We start from the raw sequence: 27,816 nt of genomic DNA, 5'->3' as shown, positions 1-27,816 counted from the left end.
TGGTGGATGACCCTATTGCTATTCCTGTGCTCCCCTGCTGCTGGAGGCCTGGTTTTATTTTTATTGGAGGGTCCTCTCCTCTCAGCCAGTCATAATGGCCCCATTACTCTTCATTCAGAATCTGTGTGTCCTGGGTATGTTTAGAAAAACTACTCAAAATCTAGAAATACAGTAAAAATATGACATTGTGTCCTTCCATTGTCATACCATAGTGGCAGCTCTCCAGCTTGAGCATACATGATGTAACAGATGGCTGGGTGCCAGCCCCAGAGCATCTGATACAGCAGGTCTGGGTGGCCTGAACATGTGCACCCGAACAAGTACCCAGGTAATGTTGGTCCAGGGACCTCACTTTGAGAACTACTGTCTAACAAGCCTGCCCAGGATCATCCACTCTGTGGGAATGTGAATTGTTTTGACTATTTACTATTGATAAGAATCCAGATTATAAAGTTAAATATTAAATTGCAGAAAACTGACTCAATGTAAATGATTTTTGTCAGGTAGAAAAGATAACCCCAAAGGTCATGGGTTTTGTTGCTCTGTAGGACATTACCCAGATTTGTATCTAATTTAGCAATCTTATTCCTTTTTTTCACTGATATAATTATAGGTATAAATATCAGTATCTCATAATCTCTTTTGAACTGACTTTGTCATCCTTCCAGTTCCCTCATTAATGAGTTATATAAAATGCTGACTCATGTTCACTATTTCATTTATATGATAATTATGTTTTTAACATTTTGAAAATTGTACTTCGACAAGTGGTACACACTCCTGGTTGCCTACACAATTCCACACGTTCCTTTTTTCCTAGCAAAGTGAATCATGACTTGCTTAGGGTGGCAACATTTCCAGTTAAAACATTTGATACAATCTCCCTAGCTCCCTTGTCAGCCATGTGACTCCTTTCTTGCCAGTGATATGTAGGCAGTAGTCTTTAGGGAAGGCATCAACTCCAGAACAAAAAGGCAAAAGCTTCCTAGGAGAAATTCCCTCTGTTTTTTGCATTTGTCCTAACTGAATACAGATGTGATGGCTGGAGATATAGCAGCCATCTTGCAATGTTGAGACTGAGAGCCACATGCTAAGGATGTCAGAACAGAAGGCCAGAAAAAGCCTGAGTCCATGATGACATATCTGACCTGTTATACAAGCCCAACACTGCCTACTTATGACTTCTTGTGATGTAAGCCAATTTCCTATTATTTGCAGCAGAATAATATATTCCTAAATGACAGAGCACATGCACTGGCTCTGACCAATAAGTGATCTTCTGGGAAAGGTTTCCTTGCTCCTGAAAAAAGATACAGAAAAGATAACCTTTTTGTTCATGGATAATAGTATGTCGGGACTGCTGCTCAGAAAGAGTGACAACATCCCAGGACCACAGGTGAGCCATCAGTAAAAGAAAAGGCCACATGGTGGCGATAAGCTAAAAAGACACAGGGTCCTTGATGCTAAGTTGAGTCAACTGGCTATTTCAGGCCTGGAGCTTCCTTATCTTGCGTTCTCTTGTTATGTAAGTTGACAAATTTCCTAATTGTTTAAGCCAGTTTGAATCAAAGTTTTCTGTAATTTGTTCAAGGATATCCTAACTTAACTCTATTAACCCCCCTGCAGGGAATCTATCATAAGGAAAAAATCAGACGTGGATAAAGATTTGATTATGATGATGCTCACTATGGTTTTGTTTATAAAAGCAAAACTTAGGAAATAACCTCAATGTTCAACAATAGGGGATTTTTAAAAACGTAGTCATTAAAAAAATAGTGACCGGAGAAAATACTCAGAATATAAAATTAGGTTAAAAAATAGCACAAATCTCAAGAGAATTTATGCTGAGTGAAAAAAGCCAGTCTCAAAAGGGCACATATTGGATGACTCCATTTATACAACATTCTCAAAATGATAACTTATAAAGATGGAGAACCAATCGGTGGTTTCCAGAGACTAAGCATATTGGGAGAAAAAGGATGGGTATGTCTAATAAGGGGCAGCACAAGGAAAATCTCTGTGGTGACAGAGTAGTTCTGCGCTGTGATTGCAGTGGTGGCCACACAATCTACACAGGTGGTAAAATGACGTAGAACTACACATACACTTGACACCAATGTCAGTTTCCTAGTTTTACGCTGTAGTTATATATAAAATGTAATCACTGAGGGAAACTGATTAAAGGGTATAAAAAACCTCTCTGTACTGTCTTTGCAACTTCCTATGAATCTACATTTATTTCAAAATAAAAAGTTTTTAAAAAGCTATCTCCAAAAAAGCACAATGCAAAATTTTATGTGTATACACATCCTAATTAAAATTTTTTTAAAAAGTCTATGGCCATGCCACCCTGAACGTGCCCGATCTCTAAGCAGGGTCGGGCCTGGTTAGTACTTGGATGAGAGACCACCTAGAAATACCAGATGCTGGAGGCGTTAAAAAAATTAAAAAATTAAAAAATTAAAAATCAAATAAATAAATAAATAAATAGCACAGAAACTCCACTAATACTGGATTTTGTGCTGTATTCTTGGGAGAACATATTGCAAGGTGATTAATGACCTGGGGTTTGGGGAAAAATGAACCTGGCTCTGAAGCCTGACTCAGTCACTTACTGGTGGTGTGACTCTGGATGGGTTACTGAGTCACTCCTCTGAGCTTCAGTCTCTTTATCTGGATATACCGAAAATAACTATTTCTAAGGTTGTTACAAAGATTAAATAAAATATTGGATGTAAAGCATTTAACAGAGTGCCCAGCATATAATAAATAGTAGATGTTAACTTATATATTCTTCAGAATTTCCTGAATTTTCTAATTCTATATTGGGCACATGATATTTTTATAAGGAGGAAAAAAAATAACAATAAAGGGTATTGTAAAAATAAAGATTGAAATAGTTACCATATAATGCAGCAATTCCACTTCTAGGTTTATACACAGGAGAACTGAAAACATACATTCATACAAAAACTTGTACGTGAATGTCCACAACAGCATTATTCACAATAACCAAAAATAGAAATAAGCCAAATGTTTTTTAACTGATGAAAAGAGGAACAAGACATTCTATGTTCATATAATGGAATATTATCCTGTCATAAAAAGTGTAAAATACTGATACATGTTGCAACATGGATGAACCTTAAAAATATTATCTCAAAAGGCCATATATTATATGATTTCATTTACATTAAATGTCCAGTATAGGTAAATCCATAGACAGAAATAGATTAGGGGTTACCAAGGGCTGGGGGAAGATAGAGTGGCTGCTAATAGGTATAAGGTTTCTTGTTGCAGGGCTGAAAATGTTCTGGACAGTGGTAATGGCTCATGAGCTTATGAATATACTAAAAATCACTGAAGTGGACATTTTAAAAAGGGTGAATTTTATGGTATGTGAATTATATCTCAATTTAAAAAAAAAAGACTGCAGTCCTATATCCTCTTGGTAGGTACGTTTTTAGACATTAATCTTCTCAGGATATTAATAATTTTTCCTGCAACTGATTCCTTCATTATATGACCCTTAAGAGGTGGGCTTCCTCTCTCAGGCTAGTGTCATAATGGCCCAGTAAGGTGGCCCCACTCAGAAAGAATACAGGAGGAAGCTTGGCCTATCATGAGTGGTTAGATGGTAGCTCAGAGCAACTGAGGCCCATTCCTGTCACTTTCTAGGTCATGTTCAGGACCCCAGCACCAGCCAAGACTCATGACTAGGGTAGATGTGGCCCCCCGCACTGCCCACCAGACACCTACCTGTTCGTTCTTATGCTGGGTCATGTGGGACTTGAGCTGGAAGTAAGTGCTGAACTTGCTAGGGCAGAACTGGCACAGGTAAGAGCTATCGATGAGGACCACCTGCTTGGTTTCCAGCTTGCCCCCCTCATTCTCGCCTGTTGTGGGCAAGGCCGGGGGCTGCGGGGCACTCGACAGCGTCTGGCCCAACCCTAGTGAGAAAGTCAGGTGGGGAAGGGGGAAATCATTGATAAAGGGAGAAGAAGAGTCAGGACAGAGAGCCACACCATTCAGGAAGGATTCACAGAGTATCTCCTGAGTGCTCTGAGGCATTCACCCTATCACCTATCACGTGCTTGGTGTTAGACACTGTATTCAAGGCACTATACTCAGAGTCAGCTGGTATGCACTGGTATCACCATTCCAGGTGCTAAAAATACTGAAATACATTACGATTGATAAGTAGCTACTGCCTCAAGTTTCCCCTCCCTGGCCTTCCCCTCAGACACTCTAGATTTCTCCATGGTTGTTAAAAATCCTGAACACTACTCCTAGCTCCTTGCCTCCCCAGCTCCTTGTTCTAATTATAATCATTTGTTTAGTTGCCCTTCCCTCACACTCCCTGAGGACAGGGGCCTGGCAATGTCATAGGCCTCCATAAGTGTTTGCTAAATAGTTAAACCTTTGACGCTAGGCACTACATCAAAGAAATGTAAGAAATAGTTTATTCTTCAAGGAATTCACAAGAACTCGGAAGGTACACACAGAATGACTAAATACAGTAATGACAGAATATAGTAAGGGCTAGTTACAACATATGTTTTTTGCACAGAAAAACACCCCCTTCCTTAGCTGGTACAGGACAGACATTGCTCACTCATGGGGCTACACAGGAAGGTTTAGGCCTTACACTGTCCAATACAAAGGCCACAAGCCATATGCAGCAACTGAGAACTTGAAATGTGGCTGGTCAAAATCTGATGTGCTATAAATGTAAATACATCCTAGATTTCAGAAATTTAGCATAAAAAAAAGAATGTAAAAGAGCTCATTAACAATTTTTTATATTATATGTTTAGTGATAATATATTGGGTTAACAAAACATGATTAACATTAATTTCGCTTTTTAATTTTTTTTATGCAGCTACTAGAAATTTTAAATTGCATATGTTGCTCATATTATATTTTTGTTGGACAGCACTGCTTTAGGGCTTGAAGTCCTCAATCCCAGTGCAAGAGAGGAATTAAACCAAGATCAGGGACAGGGTCATTAGCTCAAGGACAAGGGATAGCTCAGATAACAATCCTAGAAACAAAAAAGGACTCTGGAGACCATCTGCCCACAGATATCAAATGATTTCAATTTCTGACCAACTGAGAGTGACTGCCAAGGGTGATATATTGAAAATAGATTCTGAGGCAGAATCCAGGCTCAGCTTAAAAAAAAAAAAAGATAGGTGATTGATTAGTGATGCCTGCCATGGGTACAGTATTACAGTAATGCCATAAATATGGTACATCTGTCATCCCTGCTTTCATCCTACACCCCAGTTTATAGATAAAGTAGACTGAAACTCAAAGAGGTCAAGGACGTTGCCTAAGTTCACAGTTAACAACAAAACCCGTGAAGCTGCAGAGGAAAGGTGTGGGAAAAGTGGTGTTCCCCACTTCCACCCACCTGTGCTTTCCTCGTCCTCCTGCCTGCTGGGGTTCAGGGCCATGACCTGTACAGTCACAGAGTTGCGAGAGACGGTGCCACCACTGCGCCCTGGAGGCCACACCTTGTGGGTCTGCATGTGCTTTTTGACATTAGACTTCTGAGCAAAGGCACGGCCACACGCAATGCACTGGAAGGGCTTCTCACCAGTGTGGCTGTGGGAAACAAGGCGTGTCAGCTCCCTTGTGTAGGAATGAAGATGTGGCCTCAGCCCAGGAGCTCACAGTCACCAGAAAGATCCAGACAGAGCATCCAGATGCTGTCAGCCACCATTCTGACACCATGAGAACAAACCCTCTTGCTGAAGCAGGCACTGAGTGTAGCTAGAAAGACCCCGTGCTCTTGGTGACATTACTAAGCTGTTGAATCAACCAGCCCCAGAGCTGACCTTGTCTGTGGCCATCTCATAATGTGAGATGAAACATTTCCTGTCTAAGGCCATTTAAATAGGGCTTTCTGTAATTCGAAGAAGAAAATATCCCAGCTGTCACAACACAGATTTGTACCCTTATTTAGTATTTTCCTCCAAATTAATTTCCTGTTTTAAAACTAAAAATATTTGGGGACGTGGTTCCATAGTGTAGCAGTTAGCACGTCTGCTTTACATGCAGAAGGTCTTGAGTTCACGCCCCAGTGGAGCCACGGTCCATGGTCTATGGCCATGCCGCCCTGAACAAGCCCGATGTCTGATCTCGGAAGCTAAGCAGGGTTGGGCCTGGTTAGTACTTGGATGGGAGACCACCTAGGAACACCAGGTACTGTAGGCATAAATAATAAAAATAAATAAAAATAAATAAAAAATAAATAAAACTAAAACTATTTTAAAATAAAGATTCCCAGTGTTATTGCATGTGAAAAAACCATTCAATGTAAATACAAATTACAAAAAGCAAAAAACTCAGTAATTTATAAAACCATATTATTAAGATCTAAACTTGCACTGCTCAATAGACACAAGCCACATTGACTATTTAAATTTAAATTCATTAAAACAAAATTAAAAATTTAGTTTCTCAATCGAATACTCAATAGCCATATATGTTTAGTGGCTATCCTATTGGACAGTGCCAATCTCTGAAGAAAGTCTTATGGACAACACCAGTGTAGATCAGTGGTTCTCAACTGAGATTGATTTTGCCCTCCATGGGACATTTGGCAATGTTTGGAGGTATTTTTGGTTGCCATAGCTGAGGGAGGAGGGGTGCTATTGACATTTGATGGTTAGTGGAATGAGGAATGCTGCTAAATATTCTACCAGGCATAGGTCAAACCCCCACAGAAAAGAACGATGTCATCTAAAATGTCAATAGTGCCAAGGTGAGAACTCTTGCCACTTCCTGCCAAGGTTGGAATCTTAGGTTCTTGTTCTCTCTTGTTCTCTCTTGTTCTCGCTCTTTCTCCTTCCCCTCAACTATAAAAAATAACCAAGCATGTGAGAATGTGTAAGGTATTAAGATAAATTAACACCAAATTGAGGCTCTCTCCTTTGACTCTCCGAGGAATGAAAGAACTTGAAAAGAGAATAATTTTCTCACTGTATCTTTCAGAACGTCTCAACACCACATCCACAAACCACCTAAAATCATCTCATGTACCAATGTACCCCATTCTTTGAGAATCACTGAACAAGTCTACCCCTCCACTTCGCAGAAGGTAATCCTGAGGTCCAGAGGGGCTCCCTGCATGTTCTTGGGACAAAAGGTATCATGGTCAGTCCTAAGAGCAGAGAGCTCAGAGTCATATTTGCAGAGCATGGCAGCCCTTGAGGTCAGCCATTTCTGAAAAGCCCCTATCAGTTCAGGTACATTTCTCCTCCCACCTCGCCCAACTCAGACCTTCCCCATCACAGCAGGCAGGCCCCACAGCTTTCACAGATACTTCCCACTGCTTCTGAAAGAAAAAGAGGACAAGAATCCTGACATGGACTGATGGTCTGAAAACCATGACAGGATGGATGGGACCTTGGTTACCACCGGGCTGAGGGACTGAGAAGGGAGCCTAGCTTCCACTGTGGATGGCCCCCAGCCAGGGCTACCCAGGAGCCACTTGCCCAATCACGCCTGGGTACCTTCGGATGTGCTGCTGCAGGTCGAAGTTTTTGGTGAATGACTTATCACAGTATGAGCACTTGAGTTTCTGAGCCTTTGGCTTCCCTGCAGCTGAAAGACAAAGTAAGAGGAGGAAAATGGTGAAGCTGGCAGCATAACTGTGGGGCCAAGGGCAGCCTCCACCCACTCAACTCCCTGGACCTGAGGCCAGCAATCCCAGACCGCAAGAGGTCTACACCCATGGACAGGCAGGAGAAGAGGTGCAAGTGAGCCCCCTCACAGTGCTTGGGGGAAGAAAGCCCAGGACATACTATGGCTGGGAGACCAGGACAAAACCCTCAAAGGTTCTCTTCTGACCTAGGATAAAATCCAACCTCTCTGCTGTGATCTACAGGGCTCTGCATCCCCGTTGCCTGCCAACCTCATCATTCTCTTCATCTAGCTATGGTGGACTCCTTGTTAACTTTGAAAGACTGCAAAAGTCCCACCTCAGGACCTTTGCACCTGCTGTTCTCCCTTGTCTGATATGTTTGCTCCTCAGATGTCCACGGGGCTGTTTCCTTCTCATAGGTAGCATTTTCCAGCCTCTCCTCAGTATTCCCAATCACAGTACCCTGTTAATCTCCTTCCAAGAGTAACCCATAAATATTTACTTATTCCTTGTCTGTCTCTCCCATTAAACTGTGATAACTGAGGGTAGGGAAATCCTGGACCAAGATGTTGGATTCCCAGTGCCTGACACCAAGCCTGGCACACAGTTGCTCAACACATATTTGTGGAAGAAAGGCAGCGTGGAAGTAGTTTACTGAAAAGCCCCTGGGGCTCTCTGCATTTGATTTCCCCACTCATAACCACTTCCTCACACTGTCCCCAAACCCACACTTAACATCTCCAAAGCAGTGGCAGACATTGCTGCTTATCTGCTAATACCAAATTCTCCCCTTCTTTTCTCATGAGTGCCCTATATAAGGGGAACATCAATGTTCCTGGCTAAAAGAGACATTTCCTAGCTTCCTTTGCTGCTATATATGGTCATGTGACTAAGTTTTGACCAATGAGATGTAAGGGGAAGCATCACGCAAAACTGCTTGAAGCTGGGAGACACCCCTTTTATCTTTCTTACTACCTGGAATATAAAATTGATGACTGGAGCTCCAGCAGCCATATTACACAAGGAGGCATCCTGATAAGAGAAGCCATGAACCGGGGACAGTAGAACAGAAAGACAGAAGAAATGTGGGTGCCTGATACACATGATCACCAGATCGCCTGCCTCTGGCCTTGTTTTGCACAGGAGAAAAACAAAATTGTATCATTTTGAAGTCACTCTTATTTTAGATCTTCTACTACATCAACCAAACTTAACCTTAACCATCATAAAAGGAAAGACTAGAACTAAGCAGCCTGCGGATAGGCCAATGCTCAGGAAAGATGCTCATGACAGGCTGTGGGCCGACCTTCCGGGAGTCCACTGGCACCTTTGGCCCGTCGGGTCTTCAGCGTTGGTGGGGAGTCAAAGGTAGCCACTGTGCCCCCAGTAGCACTGGTCATGGGGTCAGCAGGGTTTGGTCCTTTGGGTTTGAATCCCTGTTTGCCAGGGCTGTACACCGGCGGGGTGGGGTATACTGGAGCTTCCACACACTGGTTTGGCACCTGAAAGGACAGGAGAGTCAGGGATAGAGCTCCGGGAAGGGAAAGGAAGCGCTGCCTCAGCCAGGGGTATGCTCACTGCAGCCCTGGTGACCTCGCCACTCCCCATCTATAGTGCCATCCTAACTCCTCCATCTAGCTCAGTCACCCCAGTCATTTCCAAGACCCCTTAGAACTTCATGAAGCCAACAGGCTAGAAGCAGCTTTGAAGCCAGGCTGCCTGGGTTCAAATCCTGACTCTGACGCTTATCACCTAAAAGATTTGGGCAAGTCTTTTAACTTCTGTTTCAACATCTGTAAAATGGGGCTAATCATAGTACCTCTCTCATTAGGTTGTTATGAGGATTACTGGAGCTGACAAGTAAAGAGCTTAGAACAGTGCTTAGTATACAGTAAGTACTCAATAAACATTAACTGTTATTATTGCCATTATTATTGTCATTAGTAGCTTGCTTCCACAGGAGAACCAGGAAATCAGAAGGGTCTGTGCCCTCGCCAGAAACTCCACTTCTTAATTGATCCTGCCTGACACCACACCAGCAGGCATCCCTCAACTGAGAATTGACACTAAAGCCACAAGAAATTACCAAATGAATTCTGAGCCACTGAAAGTTAACACTAAGCTTGTATCACGACACTGGGGCATTGTGAAAATTTCATTTATTCATTCACTTATATATCATTCATTGGTCTTTCTGGGAAAGCCTATCCAAAATTTCACTTCCTATACTTCTCTGCTTTTTCTCCTTAGACTTATCATTATGTAATAAGTTATATATTTTACTTACTAATCTTGTCTATTATCTAGTTCCATGAAGGCAGAGATTTTTGTTCTGCTTTTGTTTACTGGTCTGTCTCTAGGGCTAGAGCAACGCTTGGCACAGAGTGGAAACTCAATAAATATTTGTTGAATGAATGAATTCATTTACACGTGTATTGGGCATCTGATATGGCATCAGTAGGTGGTTCTGCCAGATCTTGTCTGTTGGCCCTTGGCATCATTCCCACATCCTTCCATGCTCTCCCCTGAAATGCAGGGTGGGAAACTTAGAGCCACATTCCCAGACTCCCTTGCCAGCATGGTTCTGAACACAGATTAGGTCTGCCTGCGAGAAGCATCTGCATGAGATGCAGAAGGCAGAAGGGAGGTAGAAACCATTCTCTAGCAGCCATGGTGGGAGCAGGTGGGTTTACAGTCGTGAGTTTTGCAGTGGCTGATTGAACAATACATTCTCCTCCTGACCACCAGCCCTGAGGATGGCAGGGCAGCTGAAATATAGGCAACAGAATCCTACAGTTTCCTCACCTCTGGGTGCAGCAGCAGTGTCTTGGCTCTCTGGGACAAGTGACAACAGTGACTCTGAAATCAGTGGCACCTGCCAACCCTGACTTTTGTTCCTCTAGTCCTTCCGTCAGCTTTGTAAGAACCTAAATTTCTGCATTAAATCCCTCTGCCAGAAATACCTACAGTGGTTTCTATTTTCCTCACCAATACAGTACTCAATATTCAGTTGTCACACGAATGAATTCACCCATCATTCCAGTCATTACTGAGCAACTATGTGACTGCCACTGGGTTAGCTTTGATTATCCTCAATAGCTCTGCAAGGGGAATTCCAATTTTAGAGGACAGAAAACTGAGGTCATAGGGCTCTATTTCAGATACCTCCTACAAGTGTACTATAGGCCAGGTATTCTGCTAGGGGCTAAGGATGCAAAATGAAAGACTCAGGCTCCAACCTCAAAGTATACCCTCATCTACATGGAAAATAAACAGCAGCAGCTCCCCCTGTGCTGGCCCCTCTGCCTAACAGGTCACCATCATACTCTCAGCATCTCACTGACTTAATTTTTCTTTTTGAATTCAACAAAGCCCTTAGGCAAGCTTGCTTTCTTCTCCCAGGCTAGGGCAAATCCCCTTGCAGGCTCTCATAACATCACGTAACTGGTAGTGGGATTTTCCCACTGGTCTGGTTCTCCCTACAAATAAATGCTACCTGACGTGGAATGTCTGTATGACCGATTCTAGGGTTCCTGCGGGATAATGTGCCCTCAAGTGCAGGCAAGCTCTTGCTGTCATAACCAGGCTCCTAACATTGGTGTCTGGTAAGATTTTAAACTCTTAGCACCTTGAGAGTATACTGTTTATACTCAGAGCTCTTCAGCATGGAGTTAGTATGGTATACATGGTGTACTGATTGCATAATGGTCTCAAATCTTTACCTCTCCCTGTACCCATGCTTTTTGTGGTATGACTTTGCAGTTTTTCCCATCAAGAGATGGTGTCTATTTCCCTACTCCTTAAATCTAAGTTGGCCTTGTGACCTGCTTCAATCAACAGAAGTGACACTGTGTCATAACTAAACCTCAAGAAGCCCTGAGCATTTCTTCTTGCATTACTATACCTCTACCACTGCAGTGAGAACATGCCTGGCTAACCGGATGAAAGATGCAGTGAGCAGAGCTAGGTCATCCCACTTATCCTACCCCAGGCCACTCTAGAGCAGCCAACGTCCCGACACGTGGAAGAGCGCAGCCAAGATAAGTGGAGTTGTCAAACTGACCACCATAGACGTGAGAACAATAAACACTTTTTGCTACCATACCAGCAGTCCCCAACCTTTTTGGTACCAGAGACCAGTGCTCCCTCCACCCCAACCACTATCCTCTGCTCACCTCCAGGGGTGGGTAGGGCTGCATTCCCAGTGCCTGGATCTCCACCGTTCCACTTCCAGCCAGGGGTGCCGTGGCACTGTACACCTCCACCACACTATTCGCACCAGGGTTGGGACGTCCGGGGGGGCCCAGGCTCTGGGGTGGGGGTGGAGGGGGCTGAGGGGGCGGAGGTGGGGGCAGTGGAGGAGGGGGTGGAGGAGGTGGTGGAGGCTGGGTGAGGTAGCTGGGTGCAGAATGCATGTTCAGGCTACTCTGAAATCAGAAGAGAAAATTAAAGTGTCATACCTCTTGACACCAGCTGTCTTATTTATCAGTGAGGAAGGACATTTGCCTTAGCTAGCCATGTGGAAGGAACTGCCACTCACAAGGCTGCTCAGAGGACAGGACTGACAGGGAGCATGGAGACAAAGTCATGGGAGAATTCACAGGAACCATCAGCCAGGTGCTGCTATCCTTTTTCTCTATGAAAGTTGTTAAAAATGGCCCAGCTTGTGCAGAAATGATTTCATACAGCAGGACTAATGTTGCTATCTTTGGAAGGGCTTGCTTGTAGGACTGGCTCTTGACTGGCATCTGAGAACCTGCCTTGTAGAAGGTTCCCTATGTTGATAAGGATGGTGAACATCTTCCCATCTTGGAGTCTGGAATTTTGGTCATAATGGTTGGGAGACTATGTGACCCATCTCCAATAAAGGCCGTGGCCTTAGGAGTCTTGGATGTGCTTCCCTGGGCAGAAACACTGCACATGTTTTGCTGCTCTTCACTGATGGAGGAAAAGTGTGTTTTGTGCAGCCTCATCCCACTTCCCCAAGGAGAACTGTAGAAGCCTGTGCCTGGATTCGTCCAGACTCAAGTGGATGTGTCTTTTTCCCTTGGTGATCCTGCCGTGTGTCCTTTTGCTATAATAAACCACAACCATGAGTACAATCATCCTGAATCCTGGGAATCTTCCTAGAGTGTCACTAAATGGAAAATCTCAAGGAGCCACTGTTCTGAGGAATATTTTGGGAAATACTGATTTAGAGCTCTAGGCATAGAGAATGACGTTAAATAAAAAGCAAAGCAAGAAAAACAAGTTCCAGAACAGTGCATAGCATGTAACATGACCAGTTTATATAGATGCGTATATTACAAATATATTTATACTAAAAAAAGCTATTTATTTCTCTATTTGTATTCAAAGGTCAGGAAAGCCAGATACCAAAATTTTGATAGTGTATTCTTTAAGTGGAGTATGGGTGACTGATTGATTTCCCAGCTTTCATTCTGAAAAATGTCAAACCTACAGAAAGGCTGCAGAAAGAACACATCAAATCTTCTTTATATTTCATCTAATTCTCAGTTGTTACCATTTTGCCACATCTGCAGTATGTATGGCAAAGCCACATGAGAATTGTATTTCATCAAGCCTCTTGAGAATTAGAGACATCATAACACTTTACTCCTCAATACTTGTACTCAGATGTATCTCTTAAGAAGGGTATTCTCCTATATAACCACAATTCGATGATCACACTCAAGAACTGATTATTGATATAATACTATTATATAAAATATTCAAATTCCTCCCTAGTTTGATTTTTCCCAGTGTCCCAATAATGCCTTTACAGCTTTTATCCCCCAATCCAGGATCCAACCAAGAACTGTACATTGCAATTAGATACCATGCCTCTTTACTTTCCAGATTATAAACAATTAACTTTTTTTTTTACTTTCCTTTTGTGTATTTTCTAATATTTTCCTAGTGGATACGGAACATTTTTGTTAAAAATAGAAACAGGAGTCAAAATAACCGGACTATGGCTATAAAACCCCCAAAGTTACGTTGTGGGTCCCCACTGCAGTGGCAGCTTCCCCACCCACAGCAGGGCTGAGCAGGGAAGGCTAATTGTCCTCCTCAGTGTGGGGAGAGGTGGGGCCCAGCCCCCTTTTTTCTACAAGATTCTGAATCTGCAGGAGTCAATATGCAGGCCTGGAATAAAGACCCTAAGAGAAGCCAGCCCCCCTCTTACCTGTACGGGTGGGGGGCCTTGGGGGATGGCTTGGTCCAGGGACGTGAAGGCCGACATGGCAGACATGAGCACGTCATCGCTCACCAAGATGTTCCCCTGTACCAGGGTCTGGATCAGCGGGGACGGGGGCACTGTGATGTATGTGGAGATCTAGACGGAGAGAGGGGGTGGGGGAGGGGAAGAAGAGTGGGGGGGTGGGGAAAGAAAGAGAATGAGAGAGGGAGGGAAGGAGAGAGAGGGAGGGAAGGAGAGAGAGGAGAGAGAGAACATGTGTGAGGCTCTGGAAAGAAGCAGAAGGCATGATGCAAAAGATCTGGGTTCTGGAGTCCCACAGACCTGAATTCCATTTCTACCTCTGCTGCTCCCTGCCGCTGTGACCCTGGGAAAGTCACTCCACCTCTCTGAACATCCATCTCCTCATCTAACAAATAAGAAGAATAAGTCACACCTCCCTGTAAGGCACATATGTTATGACCTAGCAATAATACTTTCTGGCATCTATCCTAGAGAAATATTCACACATGTCCACAGGAAGTCCAGGAACAAGAATACTCTGCAAAGCATTGCTTCTCACAGTGAAAACTGAAAATAAATTTGAGGCTCATCAACAGGGGAAGATTAAAAAAGACAACATAGTCATGGATAGAACACTACACAGCAGGTAAAAGGTACTACATAAAAATCAAATTATATAATAACATGTACATTATATGCTCTTATTCTTAAAAACCTAAAATAATACTAACATATAATTCCTGTGGATACTTAAATAAGTATGAGAAAATATCTTAAAAACTTGAAAAGAATACCCATCAGCAGTTACCTGGATGCAGAGGAGAGGAATAGTGCCAGAGGGGCCTTGATTTGTAACATTCTAACTTTTAAAAAGAAGTGAAACATGTATTACTTGCAAACATACAAATGATTAATAAAAATAATATTACACTCTCAGGTTAATAGGATGAAAGGCAGATCTTACAAGAGAGTGTCAAACTACACTGACTGCTCCTTTTAGTAGATTATAAAGGGTGTTTTGTTTAATGTTGCTTTACTTTAGTGGCAGACCCTTGGTATCTTCCTAGGTCACCCTGAAGAGGAATTTTCACTCAAAAGGCTAATCAGCTTTGTTTTGCTTCTGTAGATATGCTTGCTGCATAGGCTGTACTCAAAATTAACTAAAGACTCATCCTCCCTTTTGCTTGTTCTAAGCAACAAATGTAACTGCCTGTACCCCCTAGCAACTTCCGTGCTTTGTAACCATTTGAGGACAAATTAACCAATCAGCCATGCCAAATAAGCTCTATATAAGCAAAGTTGCAATTGAACTCAGGGCCCAGATCTTCAGAGCGCTAGCTCCTCTGAGACTGCCGGTGTAATAAACCTGAGCTCTCCAACTCTCCAAGTGGTGCTTGGTTTCTCACTGGTCTGATTTTGCAACATTTCTGCAACAACCTGTCTCTGTAGGACCTCTGAGAAGGGCAGCAACTGGGCCCCTGAACCCAGAGTCCCTGTTCAAACAGGATGTCCTTGCCTTCAACCAAGCAAGGACAGCCCAGGCAAGTTAGGGAAACACCCCACATTATGGCCAGAAAAGGCAGTATAGATTCTGGCTCATGTACATTTTTACAATGTCATATGTGTCTAGCTGAGATGAAAAATGGGAAATTGTATCCATGTCCATCCAAGTCATTTAGGCAGGGGGATTCATGTTTGATGATAACTGACCATTCGGGTGCTAAAGTTATTTTCTTGCCCAGAACTGGAGGAATTTCCTTCTTTCCTCCTACTGAAAAAAAAAGGGGGGGTGGTGGTGGTGGTGGAATATTTTCTTCTAAGAAAAGTTATAATCAAGGAATGAGAAAAATGACGATGTTCTGTGTTAGAAGATGTCTAAGACAACTTGAAAAGTTTTAATCTACACGTCCTGTGGGTCTGGGATGAAGGCTTTAATTTTAATAGCAGGATTTATGTCTGTAGAATGGAGGAAGATAATGTTTTAAAGGAATAAGGAGAAAAGAAGAAATTGGAGGGAAATTTAACTCCTTGATCTGGCATCCTGAGACATGCCCAGCTTCCTTTAGGAGGATTCTTTAATCTAAGAGCCCAACCCAGGGCCTTTGCTCCAAAACTATGTTCCTGACTGAGGACTCTGCAAGATTCTCCAGACACCTCCGGCGTAGAATACTCTTCCCCAAACTGGTTACATGACTCATTCTCTTATCTCCTTAGGTCTCTGCTCAAATGTCACCTCTTCACAGAGTCTCTCCCAAGCACTGTATACAAAATGGAAAAACCTCCCACTTCTGTCCTGCCATCCTCTCTCTCTCTGCATTTAACGTCCTGTAAAAAGTATCTCTCTACACTTATTTGGGTGCTATCTAACCCAACTCCGTGAGGACAGTGACTTGGTCTGTTTGCCCACCACTGTACCCCAGTGCCTGACACACAGTGGGTGCTCAAAAAAAGACTTACTGAATGAATAAAAAAACAATTAAAATACCTGTCGATTTGCAGGAGGCGGGGCCTGCTGGACTGCTGTGGGTGCTGCTGAAGGTGTGTAGATGCTGTTGGTGGCTAGCGAGACTGTGGCCAGGGGTGGGGCATTCCCCTGACACTGTTCCCGCTTGTGGGTCATAAACGCTGGCAGTGAGTTGAACTGCTTCTTACACTTCCCGCAGAGAAAGACATCCTCATCATCTAGGGGTCACATGGCAGAATAGCACAGGTAGGAGAATAACAAAAAAAAAAGCAACAACAACTTTAACGGTATTCTGTGATTCCACATGCATGTGTCAATTTTGGCATTCTTGCTTCTTAGGAATTTCCAGAACCATATAGGCACTTGCAGGAGTATATCCAGTCATGTGCATAAAGGTATCGAAAAATTAGAATCAGGAAATAGTAAAGTGATTCGTTTCAGAGTTGAGAACTTCAGAATCTTTATCCTGAATTTATTCATCAGTCACTAAATGGGCCACATAATCACACTCTTCTGTGCCTTTACAGCCCATTTCCCTGTAGTCATGATAACTAAGTCATGATAACTAAGAACAACTCATTCTACAAGAATCAGTTCAGATGTCATCTCCTCCAGGAAGCCTTCCTAAAGTAGTGGCCACAGTTCCTTCCTCTAGGCTTACCTCTTCTAACACACTTTTCCCATCACTACCAGACTGTAAGTCCCCTAAGGGAAGAAAACATGTCTTATTTATATTCACCATAACTGCAATATCTCCTGGGCACATAGGAGGTCCCCAGTGGATGTTTGTTGAATGAAAAACTAAATGAATGATTAGCTACAGTTAACACAACCCATTATTGAGGGTCTACAACAGGCCATACAATGTGCTCAACACTTGACATGCTGTGGCAGAAATGTCTAATCATCACCCAATACTTACTCTCCCTTCTTAGACAGTAATATAAATTTTAGTGAGAAACATGGCTGTCTAGTTAAAGGCTGTATTTCCCAGCCATTTTTACAGCTAGACATGTCATGTGACTAAATTCTGACCAATAGGACAAGAGAAGAAATATACTGTCTATGCAACTTCCTCTTAAAAGGAAAGGGTATGACTTCCACTTCCTTCTTCCCTTTATGTTAGCTGGAATGGGAAAATGAAAGTGGGAGGCTGGAGCAGCCATCCTAGACCACGTGTTGAGGGCCACAAGAATGAAAGAGTCTGAGTCTCACCATACCCACTTCAAAAGCCCATCAGTAACAGAGAAATAAACTTTAATCTTGAACAAATCAAAAGAAACTTGCATTTCTTATTTACAACAGCTAAAAGCGTATTCCAGATATCGTCACAGATTCCTATGACATAGAACTATTATCTCCATTTTACAGATGTGAAAACTCAGGCACAGAGTTAGTTAACTCACTTGCCAAAAGCCACAGAGCCAGGAATTACAGAAAGAAGGATTCAAATCCAGATGTGTATTTCTCTGTCCCCAGCACGGTTCCCAAATACTTAAATATGTTTGTAGAATGAATAAATGAATACTCAGACTCACGCAGAATACTTTTTTTTCCCAAGATTTTATTTTATTTTTTTTCCGCCTACAGCACCTGGTATTCCTAGGTGGTCTCCCATTTAAGTACTAACCAGGCCCGACCCTGCTTAGTTTCCAAGATCTGACAAGATCGGGTACGTTCAGGGTTGCATGGCCGTAGACTCACACAGAATTCTTAAAGAAGTTCCTTGCCCTGTGTCTCAGGAGTGTGGCCTGTAAATTAGAGAGACTCATGCTAAGAACAACTCATTCTACAAGAATCAGTTCAGATGTCATCTCCTCCAGGAAGCCTTCCTAAAGTAGTGGCCACAGTTCTTTCCATAGAGGGGAGCCTGAGAAATGACTTCCAATCAAAGGTACAAGCATTGCCAAGCATCGAGACTCCTAGTCATTCCCTGTGTCATGATTCCCACATTCACTAATTGATTGAGGGTGTCCTGAGAGCTTAGCAGAGAAAGGCATGAGCCTGAAGATTCAGGATGGGAGGAAGAGAAGAAGGTTCAGACATCAGAGGACATCCTGGGGATCACAGTGGGCAGTTCACTCCCACATTCCCTTCATGAACACCACTTGTTTATCATGGGGAGCCACTCACACTTTCCACTGGTGAACCTGAGCAGATACTCACCTAGTGGCTGGATGGCAGGGGGTGCGTTGACACTCTGGCCTGTTGGATCAGGGACTGCTCCTTGGCCATCCAACAATGACTGGACGGCCAGGACGGTCTGATTATCCATTCCTGAAGACAGAAATGCAGCCTCTTTGGAAGGTGGGCCCAGCATCCTGCCCTGACTTCACCCTTACAAGCCAGACCCACTGCAAGGCCCCTGAGGCAAAGACTGCTGGCTGCGCACCCTGATATACATGTTCTCTTTCCACTGCAATAGAACCCAAGACTTTGGCTGAAAACATGACTCCAGAATAAAAATTACACTTCCCAGCCACTCCTGCAGCCAAGGAATGTCTAAGTTCTGGCCAATGGAATGTAAGGAAAAGTGTTATATGGCAGCTTCCGGAACATTTTCTTAAAAGTTGCCTGGTAAGTGATACCCTTCTTTGTCCCATCCTCCATCCTGCTTCCTAGAAGAATATGATGGTGGGAACTCCGGCCCCCATACCAGATCATGAAGACAAGGCCCATATCCTAGGGATTGCAGGGCAAAAAACTGGAAAGATTCTGGGCCTCTGAGAACTTTGTAGAACACAGCCACCCTCATAGCTCTGGATGATCTTCCTCCTGACTTCCAAGTGAGAGAAATGAATTTCTAGCCTATTTAAACCACTGACAAGTTGCGTTGCTCTCTTACTCATGGCTGAATCTAATCTTAAGTGATACAGCTCCTCTGGAAATCATGTTACTAAATCGTCTCCATCTACACCCCACAAATCTGTTTGCTGCCCTTGTTTTCCAACGCATGCTTGTCTTTTCTATTCCTCAATGAACAGTATGACCTGATTTGTGGCCAGCAGACTCTTGAAAAGCTAACTACTTCCATGTTTTCCAATCAGTTGTCACTGTTAAGGGTTCACAGTAGTACACTTGTGCAGCCATGTCACTAGCTGGAGGACAAGACTCCTCACATTTAAGTGGACACCAAGGCACACTGCCTTCCTCCCAAATAACCCAAAGGATGCCTCCTTCTCTCTGACCCCTCAGCCAACACTTGGCTTCTAATTTCTCAGCTCTTACCTGGATGCCTGCCCTAGCTTCTAACTGCAATGTAAATTAGTACCATCAGCTCATGCGGCCAAAGTGAATTCATACTTCCCCCTGTCACAATGCAGGCTGTGTCCCTCCTGAAGCCAGCCATTTCCTCCATCCCCTCCTGCTCCCTCAGAAACCACTTGCCACCAACTGGTCCCTCTCTCCACACTGTGCCTGCAACCTTTCCTTCCCAAAACAGCAACACATGCTCAGGTCTCTCCAGAATGCCCTCCCTCCAATCCATGTTCCCATCTCTCCTCCCTTCAACACTAAACATCCAATGAGCACTGTCTACACCCTCCATTTCCTCTACCCACCTTCCAATCCTCCTTTGCCCATTTGGTTGGGGCTTAAGCCCACCATTCCACCAAAATCACTGAAGACCATTCAGCAGCATCGGACATTCCTTCCTGAAACACTCCCTTCTCTGGCTCCAGGATGCCACACCTCCTGGGTCTTCTCCCTCTTTTCTGCTCATTCCTTCCCAGCCTCCTTTGTTCTTCTTCTTTTGTCCATTTCCTGAATGTTTCTTTTTTGAAGGATTCCTTCTGCCTGGACTCCCTCTCCTTGCCCTCTTATACTATCCCTGGGCAGCCTCAGTCTGGTTTTCCCAGACTGTAACTAAAGAAACTATTGATATACACAACAGTATATGAACCTCCAGGGAATTATGAGTAAAAAAAGCCAATCACGAAGGTTATATACTGTATGATTCTATTTACGTGAAATTCTTAAAATGACATTTTAGAAATGGAAGACAGATTAGTAGTAGTCAGGCATGAGGGATGAGGGGCGGGGGAAGGTGGTAGGTGTGGCTATAGAAAGGCAATATCTTTGGAACTGTTCTGTGTGTTGACTGTGATATGATAGGATAGTTCTGCAAGATATTACATTGGGGAAACTAGGTAAAGGGTACATGGGATCTCTGTATTATTTCTTACAGCTGCATGGGAATCCTTAGAAAAAAATTACTTCAAAATTAATATTTTAATTAAAAAAATACTGCCTGTTAACACTATGGAAGAAAAAAAAGAAAACAAGAGAAAAAAGAAAACTATGGAGACAATAAAAAGATCAGTGGTTGCCAGGAGTTGCAGGGGAGGAATGAAAAGGTAGAGTACAAAGGATTTTTTAGGCAGAAAATACTCTGCGACATTATAATACATACATACATTGGTCAGACAGAATGCACAACATCAAGAGAGAACTCTGAGGTAAACTATGGACGTTGGGTGATTATGATGTATCAGTGTTGGTCCATCCTTGGTAACGAATGCACATTCTGGTGATTTAGGTTGATAATGGTGGAGGCTATGCATTTGTGGAGTCAGGGCACATATATAGGAAATCTCTGTACCTTCCTCTCGACTTAGTTGTGAACCTAAAACTACTCTTAAAAAGCCTTTTATAAAATGCTGCTTATCTAAACTGAATTCAAACTAAATGTGTCACCCAGACCCTTAAGTTTGTTCCTCTTCCAGTAATCCTCATGAGAACAAGGCACCACCCAGCTAGAGCTCCTGGGGCACGCCTTAATTCTACCTTCAAACTATCTTCCCTCCCTCCCGCCATTTCTAGTCCTTCAGCAAGTCTAGTCTGTTTCACCTTACAAATATCACTGAGATCTGTTTCTTCTCCACCCCCACCGCTCTCCCCCTGGCCCAGGCCATCAAGTCTCAGCAGGACAACTGAAGCCATCTCACTCACCTTCCTGCTGCCACTCTGGCCCCCTCCGGTCTGTTTTCAGGGCAGCCAGGGTGAACTTTACAATACATACATCAAATTGTGTTGCTCCCTTGCTGAAAACCCTTTCTTAGCTCCAGCCTGAATCCAAGATAAATTTCAGAAGCCTCATCTCTAGCTGTTCCCTCCCATGAATTTCTGTGAATCCTAAAAGACCCGCCCCAGGATTTTTGTAAATGTAGTTCCCACTGCCTGGATGACCCCCCCTTGATCCCCAGTTCTGCCGCCCTTCCCCCAGCCCAAAACACATAGCATTGTCCTAAGAACTGATCTTGCCTTTAATTTCTTCATCGCTCAATACATGAACACATTCTTGCAGTAAAAATTCAAACACTGAGGAAGTCCATGGAACCTAAAGAGAAAGTAGGCCTCACCCCATTGGCCTCCCAGAGAGAACCACCACTGACCCTGGCCCTCCACATTCATCACCACCATAGAACTGAATGCCAGCTGAGGTTATCTTCTTTGACTGTAGTTTACCTTTTCTGTAATTCTATAATTGCTTGTTCTATAATTTGTTTCCCACCAGACTGTGGGACAGGCACTGTGTCCAGCTCAATGAGTATACCTGAAGCTAAATCTCTCCAAATGGGAGAGTTACCGGCATTTCGCGGTAATAACTCTGATTCTCCAAGAAGTGAAGGGATATGGCTGAGATCTCCTGGGGAGTTGCAACACTCAAAACCTCATGTACAAGCATTAGTCCTGCCTACTTTCAGTCTGCATTCTAATTACGTGTACGCTCAGCTTATCGCACCCCTCCAAGAACACTCGTCGGTCTGTATCCTTCCAACATCAGTCATGGCCCTGAAGTCGCTGAGGCTTCCTCCACGACTCCCACCCAGCACGCCCTCAGTGTTTGCTGTCTCCACAGCCTACAATTCCCTACGCTTGAGGCCCACTCTCATTTTAGGATCTTGCAGAGCAAAGGACAATCAGTTCATCGGTGCCCAGCGTTTGCTGGTCTGGGTCTGGGAGCATCAAGTAAGTCCCAGCCAAGCACACCTTTGGCACCCATCCTTTCTTAGTCTTTTATAAAACTCTGCACCCGCATAAAGTAGGCGCCCAATGTTTGCTGGCGTGGTATGTCAGCGCCAAATCCTAGCCCTGCATGGAGGTAGCGACTATCTTTCCTGGTCTGAATTTGAGACTATGTCACAGCGCGAGGCACACAGTCGTGCTCAATACAAGTTCCTCGTGATCATGAAGCCCGGTTTGGAGGCTCCAAGCCGCTCCCTCCCCGCAGCCGTTCCCACGCCCTCAATTTGCGGCTCTTCCCGGGCCTCGCTTTCTCACTGTGGCCTCCTTCGCCGCGTTTTTCCAAGCTTAGGCGGCCCCACCCACGCCGCTGTTCCCTCCAAGAAAACACTCCCGCGCCCGCCTGAGGCTGGAGCTGTCGGGTCCGAGACGCCCCCTTCCCGCTGGGCCAATCTTCCCCGGCTGTTCTGGTCCCGGTGCTTCCTCCCGGGGCCTTCTCTCCCCCGCTGTTCCTGTCCCGTTGCCCTCCCCCCCTGCTCCCCGGGCATCAGTTCCCGCGGCTGTTCCGGTCAACAGGCCCGCCCCGCCACCAAGCTTTCTCTCCGAGGCTGTTCGGTCTCGTTGCCCCCACCCCATGGTCCGGCCTGGGCTCCCGCGGCTGTTCCCGCTCGCGCCCCTCCCGCCCTGCGGCTGTTCCAGCCCCGGCGCCCTCCGCCCCGCAGCCGCCACGCGCCCTGGGCCCGGCGCTGCGAGGGCGCGGCGGGAGGGGGAGCAACGCGGAACAGCCGCTTCCCTCGGCCGCGCCGCCGCTCACCCTCCAGGGCCTCGAAGATTGTCTGCGCCATCTTGGAGCCACCGCCTCCACGGGAGCCGAAGCGACGCTACGCGAGCATTGTGGGAGCCGCGGCGGCGGCGGGGGTGGCGGCGGCGGCGGCGGCTGGGTCGTGGCCACCAGGGGGCGCCCGTGAGCCGCCGCCGAGCCCCTAGTCCTGGAAACCCGGCAATGGGCTCTCCGAGTTCCGCTTCCATAATCCTGTCACCAGCGCATGTGGACCCCTAACCCCGCCTCACTCCAACCCCCAACTTTGCACACCAACCCATCGCCACCGCACACAGGGGACCTCTCAACTACGTTATTGGGACTCCCATCCCTGGACCTGTCACCCCAATTGTGTGTGTGTGTGTGTGTGTGTGTGTGTGTGTGTGTGTGTGTCTGTCTCTCTGTCTCTCTGTCTCTCTCTCTCTCACTGGACCTGTCACCCCAACTGTGTGTCTGTCTGTCTCTCTCTCTCTCACACACACACGTCTCCACTGCACGTGAGACCCCCAACTCTGCACCATGTATCTTATTCCTACTGCACGCAGTATCCACCACCTTTGCAACCACACTTCTACTTAACCCAGACCACTCAACTCTGTCACAAGGACCTCTAACACAGGTCCCCTGCCCCAACTGTGCAACAGATCCCATCTCTTTTAATAGGCCTATTCCTCCCTCCCACAATGAGCCCTATCTCGCCCCCCATCATTTTGGAGATTCACCAGTGGCTGTTACTTACTCTCTCATTTCCACCTTTTAGGGACCTCCATTTTCTCTTCACAAAGACCTGCATCCCTGCCTCTTGGCGGACCCCATTTCAGTCACATAAGCTCCCAATACATGCCTCTTGTAAGCCCCAGTCTAGCCTCATAGAAAGCTCATTCAGATCTTCCAGGGATCCTTTCACTCCTCATTCAGACCTCTGTCACACACACCAGTCTCTCATCTTTATCTGTGCTCCTTCAGCCACTTGTGAGTGCTTACTATACATCGAGTCCTATAATAGCTCCAGGAATGCAGTGATCCTTTCCCATGGAGTTAGGGTTAGGGAGAACAAACAAACATTAAATCTTAAAAATTATTTAATTACAAGGTGTGATAGTGGTTTCAAAGTAGTACAATTGGGTAACAAGGAAGAGTTGGGGTGTGGGAGCGTGTAGAGAGCGAACCAGGAAGATGCCTGCTATCAATCAGTTTTCCCATGAGCATGGCCAAATCCTCCTACAACTGTACTACCATGGATTTGACTTTAAATGTTCTCATTATATTTTAGCCTCATCCAAAGCAATAATCATAAAAATCACAATTTTTATTATATTTACAAAATAAATATATAACTCCTAAAAGTAAAAAATGTTCTTTCAAAGCTCCTGTATCCTTCTGGAACACTACCAGCCACTGTTCCTGATAAGATGCCTCACAGAAATTCTGCCTACACACCCCTCAAGGCTTATTTCTACCAGTAAATTCTCCATCCTGCCCTGAACTTTACCCCTGTGCCCCAAATTGCTAACTCTTTCCCCTTCCTGTGCCCCCTTGCAGGACTCCATGCCCCACCCTCTTTCCTGGGAATCTTGGAGACGCAGGCCCCACCTCAGGCCCTAAACCCCCCTTGCCATTGCCTCTCTGGTAAGAGTAAAGCCAGGGGTCCCTGCTTCCTGTCTTTCCTTTAACATCCCTGTTGATCCAGGGGCCTCAGAGTTTCATCAACTTCCCTGCAAGAGTTTCTTAATATAACTGTTCTTTTTAAAAAATTATTCATGCAATAAATTAGTACATTCATATTCATTTAATTTAAAAATATTTATTGGGTACCTACTGTGTGCTAGACACTATTCTAGATACTGGAGACACAGCCATGAACAAAAAGATAAAAGTCTTTGCCTTCGTGGAGTCATAGTTCAGCAGGTGAGATTTCTTTATAAACAGGAAAAAAAGAGAGACTTTAATTTTTTTTTTTCTGGCAGGAGGGGAAGCCTCTTTAGAAAGGGTGGTTAGGGATGGCTTCTCTGAGGAGGTAGACCTGAGAAATGAGAAGTCAGATGGAGAAAAGGAAACAGAAAGGCAGAGCTTATATTATCTTGGGCAAGTACAAAGGCCCTAAGGCCAAAATGAAAGGAGTCCGAAGACTGTAAAAGGGGTAATAGGGTAATAAGTGAGGTACAGGGGGATGAGGATGGAGAGATGGAAGGGGCCACAGTGAAGGTTCGGGTTTAGTTCTAAAGATGATGGAAGGCGCCGGGCGTAAAAGAGTCTACCAACATAGATCTTGGCACCTTTCCATGTACTTCTGTATATCCAGGTACATAAACACAAAGTTGATTTTTTATCTTCTTTTCAAGCTTGGGTTCATACTGCTCTCTTTTATCATGATGCCAATCTTCCACCCTCATTGGAACAATAGAAGCTTGCCTTCTTGCCTCCTCCAGGATGCTTTCTGTAATTCCCCTGGATGAGATCCTGCTCCCTCCCTTACTATTCTAGTTTCTCACAGTACTTGGCACTTACTAACACTGTCATGTAATAATCTTCAGCCCTTGGAAGTTCACCTTTTCTCTACTCCCTCAATAAGAAGCCCTCTGAGCATGGGAGATACTTCATCCATTCTGGTTGTAACTCAGATCCTGGCACAAAGATAACCTGGGAAATGCTTGTTGACTGACTACCTGACAGATGGAACAATCAAATAAGCTTTCAGGGAGGTTCTCTAGCAGGTTCCCCAGTCAGGCTGCCCACACTCTGAACTTTTACTTCTTACCTCCTTCTCTTCCTCCACCAAAATCTACCAGTCCTATGTCATGTTACCTCAGGGGCAGCTGGTTGACATTGAACCAAATCCAATCACAGCTAAGAGATTCCCGGAGTAAGTAATGTAGTAATTCCAGGCATGGAGCCAAGCAGGGAGGAGGTAACATTTGGGAAACTTTCAGTGTCCCCCTTTACAATGAGTGCTCCAGCCACCCTAGAAAAGTTAACTTCCCTGCGGGGAAAGGAGAAATCATGAGCAGCTTAAACAAGGCTCCCAGCTGCAAGGGTAAGAAAGAAGGACACACAAAGAAATGCTGGCCTCTGACATCTTGTAAAATTTGTTGGTATTGGTAGGAGGCAGCAAAGCATGATGGTCGTTATGGGCTGAACTGTGTCACCCAGAATTCGTCTGTTGGCATCCTATATACTGATACTCTAGTACCTCAGAATGTGACTGTATTTGGAGATAGGGCCTTTAAAGAGGTAATTAAGATTAAACGAGGTCATGTAGGTGGGCTCTAATCCAATATGACTGATGTCCTTATAAGAGATTTAGATACACACAGACTGAGGGGCGACCATGTGAGGACATGGTGAGAAGCTAGCCATCTGAAAGTGAAGGAGAGAGGCCCCAAAAGAAATCAAACCTGCAGACACCCTGATCTTGGATTTCTAGTTGCCAGAATTGTGAGAAAATAATTTTCTGTTGTTTACACCACCCAGTCCATGTTAGTTTGTTATGGAAGCCCTAGCAAATACAGTAGTTAAGATCAAAGACTCTGGAGCCAGTGGGTCCAGATTCCAATCCTGCCTCAATGACTTATTAACTATATCATCTTGAACAAGTTTTCCATCATTAAGTTGGCATGATTATAGTACCTACCTCATAGAGTTGCTATTAGAATGAAATAGTCAATAAAGCACTAAACGAAACAATTTCTGGAATATAGCAAGTACTCTGGGTATTGTTAAATAAATAAATTTGTTTTTACTGGGTAAGGTAAGTAAACAGGCCCTGCCCTGAGGAACTCAGAGTTATGTACATTAAAAAGGGTCATCAAGCACTAAGTGCAGTCTTGTGGCAGCTCTGTTCCGGGGTCCTTGAGGGCAGAAATTTACTCATTTCCATGAGAAAGGGCTTAGCAAATGATAGCACCTCAGGAAGAATTTGTCGATTCAAACAGTTTCCAAACATCCCCTCCTGATGCTGAGCAATGCAGGGCATGGTGACTAATTCTTTATGGGAGTGTCAGGTGATATTTCTAGAAATTCTGTTTGGTTCCTGTTCAAATTTTCCATGTTTTTAAAATAGTTTTAATAGTTTTTATATAGTTTCTATTTCTGTAGCTATTTTCTAGCTTTAAATCTTGTGTGCACAATGTTTGAAAACCTGTGTCTGTGAAGTACAATATCTGAAGTCTGTGTTGATCTGTTCCTCTCATCTGCTGCATGTTTCTTTTTCATGAAGTCTTGGGTCCCTGTTTTTCTGACTATGTGCTGGTAATCACCTTAAAAAATTATTCGTGGTGGTTATCTAAAGCCAGAAATAGATCTGCTTGTCTTCATAGAGGCTTTGCATTTGCTTTTGCGAAAGGTTTGGGGGCACTGCCAGTCAATCATCACCTCAAATCAGATTCCCAGTTCATGGCTTGAGATTCCTTGGGCTACCAGGGTGCAAAAGGACCTCCCTAGGGTGCAAAAGGACCTATCAATGGTTACAACTCCCCAAAGAAGGGCTTAAAAAAATTCCCTTTCCTTTTCCTTCAACTGTTCTGCTAAGCACCAAGACAATCTTTTCTGAACTCGGGGCTGATGGTGTGGGGTGTATAGTTGGTTTATATCACAGGAAACTTGAGGGTAAAACTCTTTGAAGTTTGGGCTTAATGTGAAGTTTCTTCTATAAGACTGCCAACCTTGGGCAGGCCCTGGACTTTCACTTTTTTTGCTTTTGCCCTATGTGGTT

At 44.4% G+C, this 27,816-nt stretch overlaps 1 protein-coding gene and 2 pseudogenes across 1 annotated transcript in view; 1 reads left to right on the top strand and 2 right to left on the bottom strand.

The window, feature by feature from the left end:
* The window catches only part of ZNF341 (zinc finger protein 341), a 44,217-nt gene extending 21,030 nt beyond the window's left edge, over positions 1–23,187 (bottom strand). Inside the window, exons 1-9 of the mRNA XM_023522232.1 lie at positions 23,100–23,187; positions 18,488–18,598; positions 16,343–16,539; positions 13,843–13,992; positions 11,831–12,082; positions 8,962–9,157; positions 7,525–7,615; positions 5,418–5,611; positions 3,650–3,950 (exon numbers count right to left, since the gene is read on the bottom strand). Coding sequence (XP_023378000.1) covers positions 3,650–3,950; positions 5,418–5,611; positions 7,525–7,615; positions 8,962–9,157; positions 11,831–12,082; positions 13,843–13,992; positions 16,343–16,539; positions 18,488–18,598; positions 23,100–23,130 — 1,523 coding nt within the window. The 5' untranslated portion in view covers positions 23,131–23,187. The remainder of the gene's footprint in view (positions 1–3,649; positions 3,951–5,417; positions 5,612–7,524; positions 7,616–8,961; positions 9,158–11,830; positions 12,083–13,842; positions 13,993–16,342; positions 16,540–18,487; positions 18,599–23,099) is intronic.
* Positions 6,108–6,223, top strand: LOC111730852 (annotated as a pseudogene).
* On the bottom strand, positions 17,903–18,021 carry LOC111730833 (annotated as a pseudogene).
* Positions 23,188–27,816: the final 4,629 nt, after the last annotated feature.

The sequence above is a fragment of the Pteropus vampyrus genome, unplaced genomic scaffold (assembly GCF_000151845.1).
Source record: "Pteropus vampyrus isolate Shadow unplaced genomic scaffold, Pvam_2.0 Scaffold336, whole genome shotgun sequence".
Classification (NCBI taxonomy): domain Eukaryota; kingdom Metazoa; phylum Chordata; class Mammalia; order Chiroptera; family Pteropodidae; genus Pteropus; species Pteropus vampyrus.
The sequence above is the reverse complement of the archived record's forward strand: the minus strand, read 5'-3'. Positions and strand labels throughout refer to the sequence as shown.